Source organism: Poecilia latipinna, unplaced genomic scaffold (genome assembly GCF_001443285.1).
Source record: "Poecilia latipinna isolate Pla-1442-1.1 unplaced genomic scaffold, P_latipinna-1.0 Scaffold605, whole genome shotgun sequence".
NCBI classification, from domain to species: Eukaryota; Metazoa; Chordata; class Actinopteri; order Cyprinodontiformes; family Poeciliidae; genus Poecilia; species Poecilia latipinna.
In genome coordinates, this window is record NW_015113221.1 from 124523 (window position 1) to 141667 (window position 17145).

Sequence of the window (17145 nt, forward strand, 5' to 3'; positions counted from 1 at the left end):
TGTTCATCAAGCTTTGCTTGTGTTTGTGCTTTAGGCTTCTGGATTGTTGCCAAGCAGAGCTTCATGGATGAGTCTGTAAAGTCTCAGTATCAACATAGGGGCCTGAAAATATTGGAGTCGTCTGCTGCCTTGTTGGTCATCTTTCACCCAAACTAGCCACGCTGCTTCAGTGCTTCCATATTTCTTTTCGCTTGAACTGCATCTTATCTTCTAAATGCAATATTAGAGAGGGAGCAAACTGAGTGATGTCATATCTTATGAAACCTACTAATCGCTGTGAATGGCTGTGAGGGATTACGTTTGTCGGGTAGGAAAAAGAAAAAGCTTGAAATAGCCTTTTTTTTTGTAAGCAGTGTAAAGAAGTTTACAAGGAGTGATTAATATTGACCTTTGTTTGACCATTCCCAATGAAGCTTTCTCTTCTTCACTTAGCAGGGCTCCGTAAAGGTTGCTCATACATACCGATGTACAGAAAAATGCCCAGATCTCCTCGTGCACAACACTGTCGTCAGCACTTTATTTATTTCCGCTTAGTTCCAGTCTGCTAATCCAATAAAAACTAAACATGGTTGATGTTTTATCGCCTATAGCGACGCACATCTGACAGAGCCCGATGGTTCTCTTAAGTTTTGTACTATACTGATAATACCTCTCTTATTCTTGCCATGTGTTGCTCAACAAATTGATCCAATCAGCGGTTCATACTTGCGTTTCTGTGAGGACGTGTTCACACATTTGTACAGCAGCATGCGAGCTTAAGCGTTTGAGAACAGCGAGTTCCTTCAGCGGCGTACTTTAAATCCTCTGCGCCCACGCTCGACTATTGTGTCTATGTTGTAGACATTCATTCCTGATCTTTCTCCTCTGCCTCTTAATCTGCGCTAAGCGGATCTCTTGATGTTGGGGAAACAAAGTGTTCAGATCTAAAATAAAGGGAGTGTCTGTGAGTGGGATTCAGCGATGAGTCTATGATTCGGTGGGGCGCATGCGATCGTTTTTAGGTTTCACTAATCCTTAGCCAAATGCGCAATTACGCAGAAGTTTTGTAAAATGTTTGTTTCGGTTTGTTTTCCTGTGTTGCGAAAATGACTTGGACAATCTGTTGAAGCGACAACTTTCAACAGTTTTTTTAATGCGATATTGGCAAAATATCCTAATATTTCTTTCTGTATAGGTTGATTTTGATAATTGTCACAATATTGCTTCTGATTGAAATTCTTGTTTCTAAGATTCCATCCATTTCATCTGGAAAGAGGCTAATTCAACTGATTACAGTAAATAATTAAAGAGCTTCACTATCAAAGCATGCCATAAATTAAATGAACTATACCCTTAAGCATCGTCTGACTTTATGGATAACAAACGAGTACATCTACATGTTCATTTTCTCAACAGGCCATATCCTGTCGTACAATATCCATTTGCATTATTTGTTTCAGTACGTGTACGAAGTAATGCAAATTAAGTCACCATGATTACTCTTCTTGTTTACTATTGTACTAATTTTTTTTTTGCCCAACTCTTAATAAACTGCGGGGAGGAATTGAAATAGCCATCCAAAGCATGAGGGTGTCCATATGTGCTCCTGGCACCAGGACATCTTGGGCTACAGTTCGGTGATCGACTTTGTTGTTGTCTCATCTGATCTGCGGCTGCAAGCCTTTGGGCACCCGGGTGAAGAGAGGGCCGGCGCTGTCCACCGACCCCAACCTGGTGATGAGTTGGCTCCGACTGTAGGGGGGAGAGTGCTGGTCAGCGACTTCCCGCATGGCTTTGAGGTGATTCTGGTCTCAGGAAGGAAAATAAGCACTTCTAAAACTGTTCATAAAAGAATAGAATTATAGATGGTATGAAACGTGTCGAGACCCTACACCAATATGAAATGGTGTGAGTTAGATGATGTGATGGATATCCTTCTTCCCTTTTCCCTGAGCGCTTATCAGAACAACCAAAAATATCACCTAACCCATAAGAAAGGATAAACGCTGTTTATTGCAGCCGTTAAAGACAATTAGTGAATTCTACTGAGTGTTGAAGACCGTCACTGTAGCGTATTGGGTCAGGAATATTGACCCCTTTTGTCACTTTTTCCTCCCCCTCTCCCCCCTCCCCACATTTCTTACAAACACAAACTCTCAAGTGTGTGTCCACAGCAGGAAAAGAAATCAAACACCGGTCCGAACACATGAAACGCACAGTTCAAACATTAGCTGTTTCTTGGCACACAGAGTGTTATTTCAGCACATCGTTTATTTTCTTGACATGGGAGCTAATGCCAGGTGTGAAAATTCTGCCTGAGTGAAATGAGTTGGCTCTTACTGTAACAGGCTGTTCTCGTCGGTAAGACTGCATTATTATTAACAGGTGCAACTTATAAAGAAAAAAAAAAAAAAAAAAAAGTTTACTTTTTGACTTGCGACAGTAATATTTTGCTGTTTAGAATAGAAGAATACAAGCAACGACAGAAAGTTGACAGACAATAACAATAAATAGTCACGTGAAAATAGAATAAAAATATGTTACATATCACATAAAACCAGTAAAAACAGAAATTTCAACAGGTATGCTATAGCCATGTTTATACATGGCTATAGCATACCTGTTGCATACTATAGCATACCTTCAAAAATTGTGGAAAAAAAGACATCAGTCTTTAATATTGCTCCAGCAGTGAAACATAATAACAAAAAGTTAAGTGGAAGAAAAACTTTGGTAGATACGAGATAGAAACAACTGCAGCATGGGAGATACTGTGAGGAAACATCCATTCGAGAGTCTGGAGGAGATTCACAGGATGTGGACCGGTGCTAATGTTTCAAAAGGAGTCCCAAAGGGATTTATCCAGTACATTTACAGTTCAGACGCAGAATTCCAGCTCTCTGTGCTTTCTTGGCTCTCTTCAGGCTACATTTCTTATGTGGAAAACTGCTCAAAGCATTTTGGCATCATGGAATCTGATTCAGCAATAAATGGTTAGCCTTCAGATTTGGAAAAAAAAAAAAAAAAATTCTGCTCTTGATATAAATCCGTTTTTTTTTTTTTTGTTTTTGTTTTGTTTTGTTTTTTTCTGTGCTAGAGATGTTACAGTCTTTCATTCAGTCTCCGATTCATATTTGGTATTATTTGCACCTTGTCTGGGTTCAGTGCGACCCGGAGGAGTGAGCTTCGAAGTCAGCCAGAGTGGGGATCAGTGCTGTGATTACAGCAACTGCAGTTTGTGCTTACATTAGGCTCTGGTGCTTTGTGCTTTATCTTCTCTCATCAGCTGGCACCCTGACTTCTAATCTGCCAATTATAAAACAGCAGATGTAAGGAACATGGAAAGGCGGGGGGGGGGGCAGTTGGAAAAGAAAATCAGGAGAAAAGTAACCGATACATCACCTTCTTTTTTTTCCAAACCCTTTGTGGTCAGTGATTATATCCAGGGGCCTTTTTGAAAGCGTTAATCCTATGGTGCCGTTTTTATGTGATAAAGAACAGAAAGAACAGCTACATCAAGTTAATGCCACCTGTGTTTCATTCTTTACTTGTGATGTATTACATCAGTTTCAGACCACCTGCATTTTAATACATATTTCAGCATATAACCCAGACTTAAACCACTTCACCTTCTCTTTGTTAGTTCAAAGGGATCTGTAATAGCCAAGTGTCTGCTGCAATCCTTAAACTCCACGTTTTGATTCGGTGACAGTTCTGTGGCCTTCGATCTAACGGGATTCTCCCTTTGAATTCCCCATTGGTTCATGCGTAATATGTTTGGGGTCTCCGCGCCGTTTCAAAAGAATGGAGTTGAACTGTTTTCAGTATCAGGAAAGGCACTTAAAAAATGCTTATACTATTTATGTTTCATTGGCTCCATCTATGCATCCAGCTATAAAATAATATTTTTGGACAAAAAAAAAAAAAAAGCTGTATTTTGGTTGGGAATTTCACTTGGCAGTTAAAATCCTTGGTGGAAACATAAAAGGAGGGATCCGACCTGCTTTTTACCGATTCCTTTTCATCCTACAGTTTCTGCAGGTTCCATATTAAAATCCTGACCACTGTGCAAATATGTGACAGAAATTCATGAATTTGACACTGAAAAATAAACGGAAACCCCATCATTCTTTCTCCAGCCTTTTTTTTTTTTTTTTTGCCCCTTTAGAAATTTGCTCAGACAATATTTAATCAGACAGCATCTGCGGCTGTTTGGTTTTGTGCATGCAGCGGTAAAAATGAACACGGATTGTTTTTTCCTTTTTAAGTGGGGCAAGATGGGCTCAGATTAAGTTTGCAATCCATGTTAAATAAACAGTCCGACGTTTAATCCCCCAGGAGGACGTTAAATTGAAAAGGCGTGTGATTAAAAGTCCAGATTTGTTCATAGCCTTTACCTCAAAGGGTATGGATTAGCAAAGCTGTGTTCGTGTTGGGCCCCTTAAATGTGAATGTGCAGCTAAACGAGTCAACGGGCACTTAATGATGCCAGACAAAAAAAAAAAAAAAATTGGCGTATTGTGTGTGTGTGTGTGTCTCAGTTTGCTTCGTCGGACGGTTTGCGTCTCCATTTAAAACGTTTGCCGGTTGCATCGCTTCAATCCGCAGTGAAGACGCCCAAATTTAGCTTGCATTTACCTGCTTATTACAAGCCAGCCACCTCCAAACAGACGGGTGGATAAATTTCAGCCAGGCAGAGAACGGGGAGGCCACGAGCCTGCCTTGGTAATTGTTTCTCGGTTTCATCGGCTTGACCCCTTATTTACTTGATTGTCATTTACTGCCTTTGCGTTAGCTCTTGGTAGGTCGGAACTGTAGCTTACCAACAGCTCACCGCTGTGACCGAGCGAGGAAGACGGATGGCTGGTCGGGTTCACGAACCCATAAAGCTCACATGGGAGGAAGTCGGTGGACCATATCTCATTACCGGCTCAGGCCTGAAATGAGATGGGTCCCTTTTCCGCCTGTCCCTCACCGCTTCGATTGATTAGTCAGCAGCCAATCAATGTTAATTAAGGTGTAGAGAATCATTTAATTGTGGCATATGAATCATGGTGTCAGACCCTTCCTTGACCTTCACAGGACTTGGACTGTGAACCGTCTAAATACTGTTTGTATATTGGAGGGTAATGGTAGTGCGTAAACGAGCACGGGTTTGACGGACGTCTGCCCTGAATTTGCTGCAGTCGGCAGCAGTAAACCTCTCGTAGATCGGAGCAGAGACAGGATCAGACTCGGCATGCTGTTGTGCAAAAGCTTCCCGATAACTAGCGAGAAAAGCGTTCAAAAGTTAAGCTTGTTGAGTTATTCAATTTAAAAAAAAAATAAACATTGTTGTGTTAATTACACACCAAGATATACTTAAAGTGTTTTACTGTTTTTTTTTTTTCAAGTGGGAAGACAATACGAAATTAATTAATACAGAAATGTTATGTTGTAGCTATGTTACTGCTAATTTGACAATTGTCAAGCTGTCGTTGGCACTCTCCACCAGGATGGTTGTGGTCCAGAGGTAAGTTTCTGCTGTCAATGGTGAGACATTCAGTGATTTGGGAAGCCATGTTCTCTGCTGGTATTGGTGCGCTGTTTTGTTTTGTCAAGTCCAAAGTGAGATGTAGCCATCTGCTACTTCCTGCTGCTTTGGCGGCTTGTTCTATTCCTCTCCACTTACGTTTTAAAACCATTCTTGGAAGCAGTCCTCTGAAAAGCCAGGCACTGACCCTCATTGGCTTAACTTTGTTGCGCAGTGTGTCTTAAGTTATGCCAGAATTTTGCAGTATTTTTTATTTTTTACAGGGAATTGCTGTAAGTACGGATTTTACCGTATTTATACAGCGTCCACATCTGCCGGTATTTTACCGTAAATTATAGCGTAATATTTCGCATGCTTTCTTTGCAGAAGTAGATTCAAAAAGATGCAAAGTTTAGATTTTTGTATCAACTACAATCCATAAATATTGAAAGTAACATAAGTGAATGCTTGAACATAAAATCCATACAATTCTTGAGTCTTTATTTGTAGAATAAACTCATTAATTATATCAATTATTGAGGTGTGCTTCTGTTTTCCAGATGTATGCAGAAGCCCAGCAGATCTATACCTGTCGAAACGTTTAAAGCTTAATGTTGTGAGATAAGTGCTGCCTCTGTTATGCGAGGCGAGAGGCTCTCCGTGCATATGAAGTGGCGCTTTGATTGATGAGTGCCAAAAACAAAATGGCACAGGAGAAACACCACAGGCACCATAATTGTGTTCTTTAATGAAGACCAGCATTTCATGCTGGAGATGATTGTGCAGTCAGTTGATTGTGTCTACCCCCTTCTTCCCCGCAACCACCCCCTACCACAACAACCATCCATCATGTGATAATAACGCTCCAACCTGTGCATGGTCTGGTTGGTACACCCATGACTTTCAACTCTATTCCTCCACAGCAAGATGAATTTGTCTCTGCCAGAGCCAAATGAACCTTAAAAAGAGGGGGACTTCTTAACTTTGTGGATTTCGGAAAACGGTTACGGCACTGCTCTGCTATTTTAGTTTGATCGATGTCTGATTAAAATCAGTCTCCTTGGCGAAGTTATGTAAATCCTTCAGAGTTGTGTTTCTCTACATAATTCCCTGAAATTCAAAAATCTGAAGTTTGATCTACAGTTGTTTCTGGGTATTAAGGGATCCTTTCTTCCACCCTTGATGTGTGCAAGTCATACTGTTTTTTTTTTTTTGTTTTTTTTTTTGCAGGCCCAGAGAAAGGGAATCTAATATTTTACCATACTGTTAAAATAAACAGTAGTTTAAAGTAATTTTGTAACACATTGAGAACCAGATGTCATTTTACCATATTTAAAAAGTGGTGTTATGCAAAAGACTTGTTAAATATGACGCAAGGGCTATTTGCCCAGCTTAACATTACGTTTTGAGGGACCAAGGTTTTCCTTTTTCTTAGCCTATGATGTTCACATAACAGAGACCCTATTTCAGATCTTAGCTATAAGCCCCGCCAAGCTCTCCAGCTTGATTGCACAGTACGAGAGATTGCATCACATCAGGCAAAAAGCAAAGCTTAGTGTTACTTTCAGGAGGAGTTGGAGATACAAAATAATCCACCTGGTGCTCCAGGGCCTGGTCATATGCAGGAAAATGGCAGCAGGGATGTTGATGTTTTGCTTATACCTCTAAGTTCAGTGGAGGAGGAATTCTAATGTCCACTGAAGACTCAACATCTGAGATATTTAGCACTTTTGCTAGCCGGTCAGTCAAGCCTTCGTCTTCAAACACACCACAGTTGAGAGTCTCTCTCTGAGAAAGTCCATATGTGACTTTCAGTGTTTGACTGTCATGGACTGATTGCTGCTTGTACCTTTTGATAATTGATTCTATGGTTTCTGCAGATGTAACAACAGGACCCAGTGTGCCGTGGTAGCCGGACCAGACGTGTTTCCTGACCCATGCCCGGGAACCTACAAGTACCTGGAAGTCCAATACGAATGTGTGCCCTACAGTATGTATTTTCCACTCTTGCGTACACTTCTAAAGCTCTCAGTCACACTAATGCCTTCTTAGCAACGATTCCTCGGCAACTTCATCGTAACTCTGTCAGTGCTGCTCTAAAGGTTCATAGATCTCCTAAATGCACATTGCAGTGGTAAACCTATGCTGGGGATGTGGTGATGATTTTTTTGTGATTGTGTACTGGAGTAGATAAAGACAAAATACAGTGTATCAGAGCAGAGAAATGTCAACAACATGGGATGTCTTTAAGATATTTGACTTAACCCAGGAGCGAATGCTGTCAGTGTTGTCTTTATCTGTGTTAAATTAAAAAAAAAAAAAATTACAAACCGAATATTTTATTTGTCTAACCGAATCACGGCGTGGGAGATTTCGAAAAAGAAATATTCCCTACTTGTAACACTTTATTTAAGCATTTGAAGAATTTGTTAGAAGTTGTGCTGCACACATATCCAGTCTGCGCACACGATAAAGAAAAAAAATAAAGTTTGCTTGTTTTCTAGAAGCCAGGCAAATGTTTGGTTCTCTGAGGCATTTCCAAATGGATTCAATCTAATGGTTTAATTTTTGCACCAGATGAAGAACTTTTTCAAGCTGCAATAAACTTAAGTGGAAATGATTAGGTGTGGGTGGGAAGGGTAAGAACGGGGTCACAGGATGAACACATGAAGAGGAAATCTACATGAGGTCAGAGGAAATGGAATGGACATTGCCATATAACCCCAGGTATTGTTTTAGGACGACTTCTCAGCGTATCATCAAAGCCGGTCATGTCGCCTGCCAAGATTCTGATGTGCTGTCGGGGCTGATATGGGGGGGAAAAATGTTTGAATAAATCTGGCAGCGGGCTTTCAGATGTACGGTCTGCTGCAGCCACGGGATTGAGGAGAATTGTAGTAATTCAGATTCAAATCAAAACCATCTTCCTAACATGTTAGGTCTTTACACGGCTCCCTTTAGAAGTTTGACAGACAGCAGCTTTGATCTTGTGATGCAAGAGCTCTTTTTTTCACCAGTGATCTAAAGCCTGCAAACGCCTCTTTTATATCTGACTCCTTCCTGTTTGCACATTTTGTCATTCCAGCCGCACAGAGTCATTTGTTTTTTTCTTTATTAAGGAGTAAAACACTCCAACACAGCTTCGGTGTACAGAGACGCACTTGGTCTGAACTGTGGCCTACAGCGGCACTTGGTTTTCCATAATATCCTGTCCTTCATATCCTGCAGTGGTTCCTGTTGGAGCTAACTTGAACTTTTGTTCCATCCACTTACAGTGTTGACTTCACAGTTTGATAGCACTCGCTTATTGTTAAATTACTGGAAAAGGATTATACTTTTTCCGCTTGTTGGGCTGTTTGTTTTGTTCATGAAAGTGATGGACAAAAAGCTGTTGACAAAAGACAAACAATATTTAAGAACAGTATAAGACTTGTGTTGTTACAACGCTGGGAATCTCATGTATTTATATATGTGCATTAGTAACTCGAAGGTTAGAGCTAAGAGATGTACAAAAACAAAGCTGTTTAGCCATTTACAGTACTGCATTGAAAATGAATAAAAAAGCAGAGAAAATTTGTTGAATGTTTAAAAATAATTTAAAAAACCCCAAAGAGTTGCCAGTTTCAACTATTGAAAGAAATAGAATATAAGACAAAATAGGAGCACTCAAGAATTATACATAGCATTATATCTCTATGTTATGTTATTTTCCAGATTGATGTTGTGTAAAGGGCTCCAGACAAAGAGACGTCCAACATGGAGGTTTGGTTTTCAGCCAGTTTTCAGCCGGTATATTTAGTGTAATTGAGCTCCATTCCAAAGGGATGTTGGCTGGTCCACCTTAACCGTGAAGCCTAAATTACTTCTGTCTGATCACACATGGTAAAATGCATTCAGCCTATGCTCTTGTGCAAATTTTTAAAACTTTTTTTAACCTTTTTAAAGTCATATTTAGCCACATAGTTAGACTTCATGGCTCCATTTAAAAAAAGGCTTACAGCCAATGCTAAAGGTAATTATTTTCCACATCCCTGTTGAAGCAATAATAATAATATTTGCCCTTTAGGGCAAAAAAAAAAAACATTCTGTTCTACCTATAGGATATAAGGTGCGGGTCTTCAGTCTTGCGTAATTATTTTCAGCAGAAAAATAAAGACTTATGCATTTGTTAAAAAAAGAACTGAAAGTAAAGAAATAAAGGCCCAGCTACATAATTGCTGTAATTTTCTTGCCTCCAGTTTGGACTTCAGTAGTGTAACTATGGATGGTGGCCAGAAATCATTGTTGGATGAAAAAAAGGCTTCATTTCCATGAAAAAAAAGGAATGAAAAAAAAAAGAAATCAGAAGACTTTCTGGGATTTTTAAATATAGTACAAAACATTAGCAGAGCAACTTTTTTTTAGGACAAAATTCAAAGAAACTCATGTTTAACTGTCCAAATAAGGCAGTCAGATATATATTTTTTTGTCTAGAATGAATTGAAAGGTGCAACAAAATACAGCAATAAATTTGTAGATTTCACAATTGTTGTGATTGTCATTGACGTGTAATAGAAACTTTGATAAGCAGATGTGAAAGCCTCTGTGCCAAGTCCCATTTATTTAGTAGTGCTAAAATCATGAAGCAACTAAAATGGCAACTGCGTAAACTTCAGTGAGTTTCATTTAAGAATAATAATACGTAGATTTTATGAGACTCCAGGTTATTCTAGAATTAAAACAATTTTTAAGAGCGATTTGTCACTTGTAATATCTTCATTTCCACATATCCATCTGCGATTGGGTTAAAGGGGTAACGGGTAGTGAAGGGGTACCACACATGCCTCTCTCCAGTGATGCCCTCCAGCTCCTTTCGGGGGATCCTAAGACATTCCAAAATCCTCATAGTTACATAGCCCATCCAGGGATTTTCTAACACCTATCCAGAATAAGAAAACAAAGCTAATCCTTTACAGATGAAGACTGTTTAGAATCCCCCCTTTCCTTGACAAGCCTCGATCCCAATACTTTATTTTCTACTTAAATTTCTCCCTCTACTCCATTTAAATTCTGCCCTTCATCTGTACCCTCCTCGGTCCTCCACACCTTCCTTGCTTTGCTTCTTTGTTCTCTCACTCTGCGGTCTCTTCTCCTCTTCCCTCCGACCACTTTCACTTTTACATCTGTATTCCGATTGGGGAGCTCTTTTTTTTTCTTTTAGGGATAAATTACCGCCCTCGTCTCTCCACCCATATCTTCATAAAGCGTCGCGAAAGCAGACTCAGATGTGCCGTTAATAATGGCGGCGGAGGGGAGTGTGCTAAATCGATGGACACATGCCGTAGATTCAATATTGATTTCATTAATTTGCGATTTGATCCGCTCCATCAGTTGTAATGGAGGGACAAAAAGAAGTTATAACAATTACCGCCAAGAGTGGCGGTGTCTGTGGGTGGCAGAGTCACAAGCCAAGGCAATGCATCATTTTTCAATTGAGCTGCTGTCTGAATAATTGTTTGATCCGAGATCTGACTTTCCTGTAAGGAAGTAGAATCACGGTGAACAATCAAGGAGGTTGAGACGGTAGTAACAGGAGGGAGAAATTAGCATATATTGCATGAGATTTATTAGAGAGAAATGCTTCTTATTAGATCATATTGGAACTGGCATAGGTCATGGACACTGGCTGGTTTAAACTTGGTCTACAAGATTGGTTCAGTGGGGTTAAGGTCAGAGATTTAACATATTGTGCATCTGGAAAGTATTTGCAGTGCTTGACTTTCTAAACATTTTATAATGTAACGGCATCATTACAAAGTTCATTAAAATCTAAAAAAAAAATAAAAAAAAGTGTTGTTTTTTTTCAAATTTATTAACAATAGAAAAACAATACCAAGCCTATGCTTTTACTTTATTGATCTACGTTTGGCAGCAATTACAAACTCAAGTCTTTTTGAATCTGATGCCACAAACGTACCTCTAAGCCGTTTCACCTCTTCTTCTTTGCGGTTCTTGTCAAGCTCCACCAGGTTGGATGGGACACGTCTGTGCAGCCATTTTCAGATCTCTCCACAGATGATCAGTCAGATTCAAGCCTGGACTCTGCCTTATAGCCATTCTAGGAAATTCGCAAAGTGGTTCTGTGCCGTGGGTCGTTGTGGTGTTGAAAAATAAACCTTTGTCTCAGTTTGAGGTCAAGAGCATTCTGGAGCAGGTTTTCATACAGCATCTCTCTGTACATTATTGCTTAATTCATTTTCCTCTCTATAATGGCTAGTCTGCCAGTTAATGCTGTTGCAAAACATCCCCATTGTGTGATGCTGCGACCAGCTTGCTCCACCGTAGGGATAGCATTGGCCTGGGGATGAGCCTGGTTTCCTCCAAACCTGACGCCTGGGATTCACACCAAAGAGTTCAATCTTTGTGTCATCAGACCAGAGAATCGTTGTTTCTGCTGGTCTGAAAGTCCTTCGTTTGTTCCTTTTGGCAAACTCTAGACGGGCTGCAATGTGCCTTTTCTGAAGGTGTAGCCAGCTCTAGGGAGACTCCTAGAGGTTCCAAACTTCTTCCATTGACAAGTGATGAAGGCCACTGTGCTCACTGGGACCTTCAAAGCAGCAGATTTTTTTTTTTCTTTTTTTTTTCTGTGTCCTTCCCCAGATTTTTGCTTCAGGACAATCCTATCTCAAGAATAATCAGTGGAACCAGCTCCCGTTTGAGCTTCTTGGCAAAGGCTGTGAATACTTACGTAAATGTGAATTCTGGGTTTTCTTTCCATTTTCAATAAATTGTCATAATAGGGTATTTGTGTGTAGATTTTTGAGGAATCCGGTTCATTAAATACAATTTGTCATAAGGCTCTAACATAAAATGTGGGAAAAGGGGGAGGCACTGTAAATACTTTCCAGATGCACTGTCGGTAACCTTGTCTTGTTGGAAATCAAGCGATTTATGTTACGTCTATCATTTTTCTTAAGAGGAATGGGAAAATACCCAGTCAGAATAATAGAGGTTTTTGATCTTGACAAAAAAAAAAAAGTAATGGACAACCTGGGGAAGAATATTTAACCAAGTATCCATGAGGGAATATGTGTCTATTTGGCCATGTCTGCAAAATTATAAATAGATCATTTTTTATGTCACAATTCTGTAAGGGTTCAGGTAACATAACAATGTCAGTGAAAAACAATGATTACTTAAAGTACACTATTAAAAATGTCAAAATCAATGGTATTTCTGGCTTAATATAGTGCATATTGGCTTCTGAGGGGAACTGCACACACTCCTCCGGGCGCTTCACTATTAAGTACAATCGCCTTCGAAGAGCCGAACCTTTGTGATGACTCATAAACATGACTCCACTCCAGCAGCTGACATCTTGTCTTAACCCCATCCGTTCACCTTGACTTTCAGCGTTTCAGTGGTGAGATGCCAGCCTATTCTCCTAGTGGCTTATTAAAAAACTTCCTCTCTCCATTGTTCCATTCTTCTCTTAGTGTAACTTTCACTCGAACAGCTCCTCCCAAAGGTCAAGTTGATAAGAGGTCAGAACAACCGCGTCTTCCTCCTACACAGCCCCTGCAATCTTCCTCACCAGTAATGAAGCCCTTAGATTCCCTCGGTGGCCCCTCAGACTCTCCAACCTGTCACACAAGATCGGGCATCCGGACCTGTGTTGCCATGCTCTACTGTTCAAGTAGCTTTTTTTTTTTTTTTTTTTTTTTTTTTTTTTGAGATGTTGAGAACTTGTGGCTATCTCTAACTTGAAACTTCTGATTCTGCTAATTAGTTGTACCTTCTCACTGCGGTTTCCATGGCAAATTAGCTAACTCTTGTCCAAGCAGTCTATCAAAATAGTCTATTAAAAAAAAAAAAAAAAAAAAGGAGATGAGGTATAATTAAATGTCCTTTCAGAGAGCTGATTTTGCTTTATATGCTCGGCAGAAACACTTCAGTGTGCTCAATAGGGAAGTACAGGAAAAGTGGAAACAGAAAGACAAGGACAAAGATGGAGTGAATGAATAAAGGAGGGGAAAAAAAAAACCTGCTGGCTGTCTGGTGCTATACATAAGGCTCCAGTTCCCCCCACTGTTTGTATCTAATAAGGACAATATAAAATCCCGTCTCTCTCGCAGTGGGTCACAGCTCAGCTCTGTCAGCTACCCCTGGCAATTTTGGAAGCTAGGCCAGGATATATAATCATGCAATCACTTCTCAGATTTCCACAAAGCCGCGCAGGCTTGTGCGTCACTGAAAGTTGTCACTGAAAGTTGTCACGTAATGTGTCGTATTTGCCGTCTATTTCCAGCCTGACTAATTGGTTTTTAATTCATTTTGATAATGACAAAGAAAGTTTAGGGCCTGCTGTTGGAATTATGGTGCCGATTGTTTAGGCGAGGCATACCAAGCACCTGCCGCCACTCTGCACTGGCAAATGAAACCAGGAAATTGATGCTCTGTACGTGATTATCACTTACAGTAACGCTTAGGCCTTATGTGGGGTAATTACAGAGTCAGTCCTGGACCGGTCACACCTCAAATAAAAACCACCTTTGGACTGGACTGTATGATTTTTAATTGGACACTGTCAGCATGGTTGTATTGTGTTATATATATATATATTTATATATTTCCCCAAGGCAACATTGTCCGTGGAGGCAGTTATCACTAACCTGGAGCCAGGAACTGTGAAAATAAACTCTTAGCGATGCATTTTTAATTTTATTTTTAGCCACCCCCCCCCAGAGTCTATATAATTACCACGTTGAACATATGTTTTTACACCATAATGTGTCTATACAATGTGTTCAGTTCAACACTTTTAGTGTGCTAACTATTCAACACAACTGCTGTGTTAAAGTTATTCAACACAGTTATTATGTCCTAATAATGGCACATTATTGTGTTGGGTTTTGACTCGGTTTGTGATGATATGAACACATCCAGAGCGCGCTTTGCAAAAACCACCTTTCACTACCGTTACAGCTGCAAGTTTTAGGAGTATGTCTCCAGCAGATTTATACATCAATAAACCAACAATTGTTCCCATTCTTCTTCATAATTTAGCTCAAGATTATATTAAACTTTTTTTTTTTATTTCCCCTCTTACTAGCAACTAGATTAAGTACTTAAAGTAGTGTGCGTTGTTAGTTGTCCTTCTTACAGAGTGTTTTGCTTATAGGCGACAAAGTAGAACGTCCTGTCAAATCACATAATCTTCTTCCGTCTCACTATTTTATCCCGTACATTGTGAGAAAATGCAAATGCTTATGTCTTTAACCTTACAATTTTTTAGTACAGGCCATGTTTGTAATGAATGAGTTATTGTTTTATAACCCAACAACATCATCAGTGAGCCGTCTGCTGTGTTCATGATGCTCTACGAAACCTCTGATGCTTTCTTTATAAAAGCTGCATTAACAAAAGGTAAATTACATACAGTTGGAATCTGCGTAGTATAGACTCATTTGGTAGAGAACTAATGCATTTTGAAAAGGGTTTGAAAAAAAAAAAGAAATGTTTCAACCATGTATCAATTGTCTTCCATTTATGAGTTTCACACCACTTTGTGATGGTGCATCACAAAGAATAAATTGAAGTGTGTGGGAGTAAATGTAACAAAAATGTCAGAAGGTTCAATGCATGTAAACACTTTGGAAAGGCACTTTAAAGATGACTGCCACAAATACTCACCGCTTTATTAGAGAACACGCAAATAAAAACATGTAAATTGATGAAGCCTTAACGTGAGCTTAGTTCGCTTCACCACTTCAAGGTGTTGTTGCATAAATCCCGTCTTATTTACGTTGAAACTCTGATCTTGGATTTAGCGGAGGCTAAATCCAACATCGGTAATTCAGCATCATCAGCATTCTACCTTCCCTCGCTCACAGTCTGTCCTCTCAGCCTTGGATAATCTCCCGGCTACTCATAAGCTTCTTGAAGAGCAGATCACCCCCTGTTTGATGTAATCAGTAAATCTACTAAGCAGATTGTCGGGAAGTTCACTGTTTTTTTTTTTTGTTTTTTTTTGATTTTTTTCCTTTTCCCTTGAGCTCCCCTACGTGTGTCCATTAGATCTGGCTTTGGAGTCAACACTATGACAGCCGATGCATCAGCAAACCACGCCCACCTCACTTCCAGCTGAAATGCCAGTGAGCATTGTCCAACTTGTTCAGGCACCTTTTTTATTTTTTCCTGTCCACCTGACTCATTTCCTCAGCTTCCTCCCATGTGTGAAGGGGGGGGCCACTAATGCCACCTCATCACTCAGTGACAGCTGACCACTCCCCGGCCCACACAGCATGCTTTGATGACTGTGGCTTCCTGTCACATAGATGAACAGTGGTGCCGTGACCTGAACTTACGGCGATGATTTCGTAAAATCTCAACTTTCTAATATGTGCTGTTATTTTTAAATGTAGTGTAACAAGATACAGTCATGTGGACAAAACAAACTCCCAAGGTCCAAGGCTGTTTTTTTCTTCTTTTTTTTTTTTAATAGTTCTGGAGGTTTTTGAGTAAAACAATCCTTATTGTATGTATGCAAGTGACATTAAATCCCTTTTTTTTCCCCCCTAAGACACCTTTAAACAAAACAGATATGTGTGATTGACAGTTCCTAAAGCAGAACAGAATATTTAATGGGATGTGGGGGGTTCAGATTTTTTGCATGACTGTAACGTATATGTTGCAGTCACACTGTTTGAAAGATGCTTGGAGAAGAACTGAATGATTGTTTTTGCCAAAGGGGAGCGATCATCGTCATGGTTGTTGCCGTCATTATCACCAGCTTGATTGAAAGTCGGCTTGAGAAAAAGGTTATGTAAAACCATGAAACAGCCAGTAAATCTTCCACAAATTGCGCAAGGTGAATAAATAATTCATCCACACAAGCCGTTGTTTTAAATTTTATTGCAACTCTGTATGCTGACATCTGATCATAAAGTACAGTCACCCGTTAAATCATTCTGATGCATTCTCCAATTACCACCATTGTGATATTTTTTCATTTTCCAGGAATAAATACAGTTGCTCTCACACCCAAAGAAAAAACTACATAATGTAGAATAAAAACCTGCCCTTCCATTGTTTCCAGTGTCTGAGTGATACACTGCAATAATCAGTGGGTTCCTAATTCCAGAAGCTGTGGTATACAGCACAATTTCACAATTGTTTTTATTCGAAACAGAAAAGGAAATTATTTTGCTACTCCTGATGAGATTCTCCAGGATTAGTATATATTATTATAAGATATAATAATATTATCTGTTTACTGCTATTCTGAATCCCCCCTTTTTAGGGGCAATTAAAGGATTACTCCAATCTTTTCTCTTCAATTATAAAATATAGTGTTTGGCAAAAGATATATTGTTTAATAAACAACAATACTACAATCAAGAACTCCCCAAATCAACTAAAAACTACTACTGCATTTATTTGTAGTTTCAAGTGCCCACTATTCTGTAAAATGTCCTTTCCTTTGTTATGCTATTTAACGAGTTGCACAAGAATGTTGAAATTAGCTGGTTAAATAGTTGGGCTATCTGCTCCGGTTTTAAAGACTAATTTGCAAGAATGTTTGGTAGCTCGCCTTTAAGTTTTAGAGGAAAACTTTCTAATTTTAATTCCAGACAAGCTTAGTAGCCTTTTTTTTTTTTTTTTTTTTTTTTTTT

At 39.5% G+C, this 17145-nt stretch overlaps 1 protein-coding gene across 13 annotated transcripts in view; it reads left to right on the top strand.

Moving 5' to 3' along the window:
• LOC106953822 (latrophilin-3-like) overlaps window positions 1-17145 on the top strand; it is a 258933-nt gene that overhangs the window by 110721 nt on the left and 131067 nt on the right. For all 13 annotated transcript variants that reach the window (XM_015042862.1, XM_015042865.1, XM_015042866.1 and 10 more), the window contains one exon: window positions 7372-7481. In XM_015042862.1, coding sequence (XP_014898348.1) covers window positions 7372-7481 — 110 coding nt within the window. The remainder of the gene's footprint in view (window positions 1-7371; window positions 7482-17145) is intronic.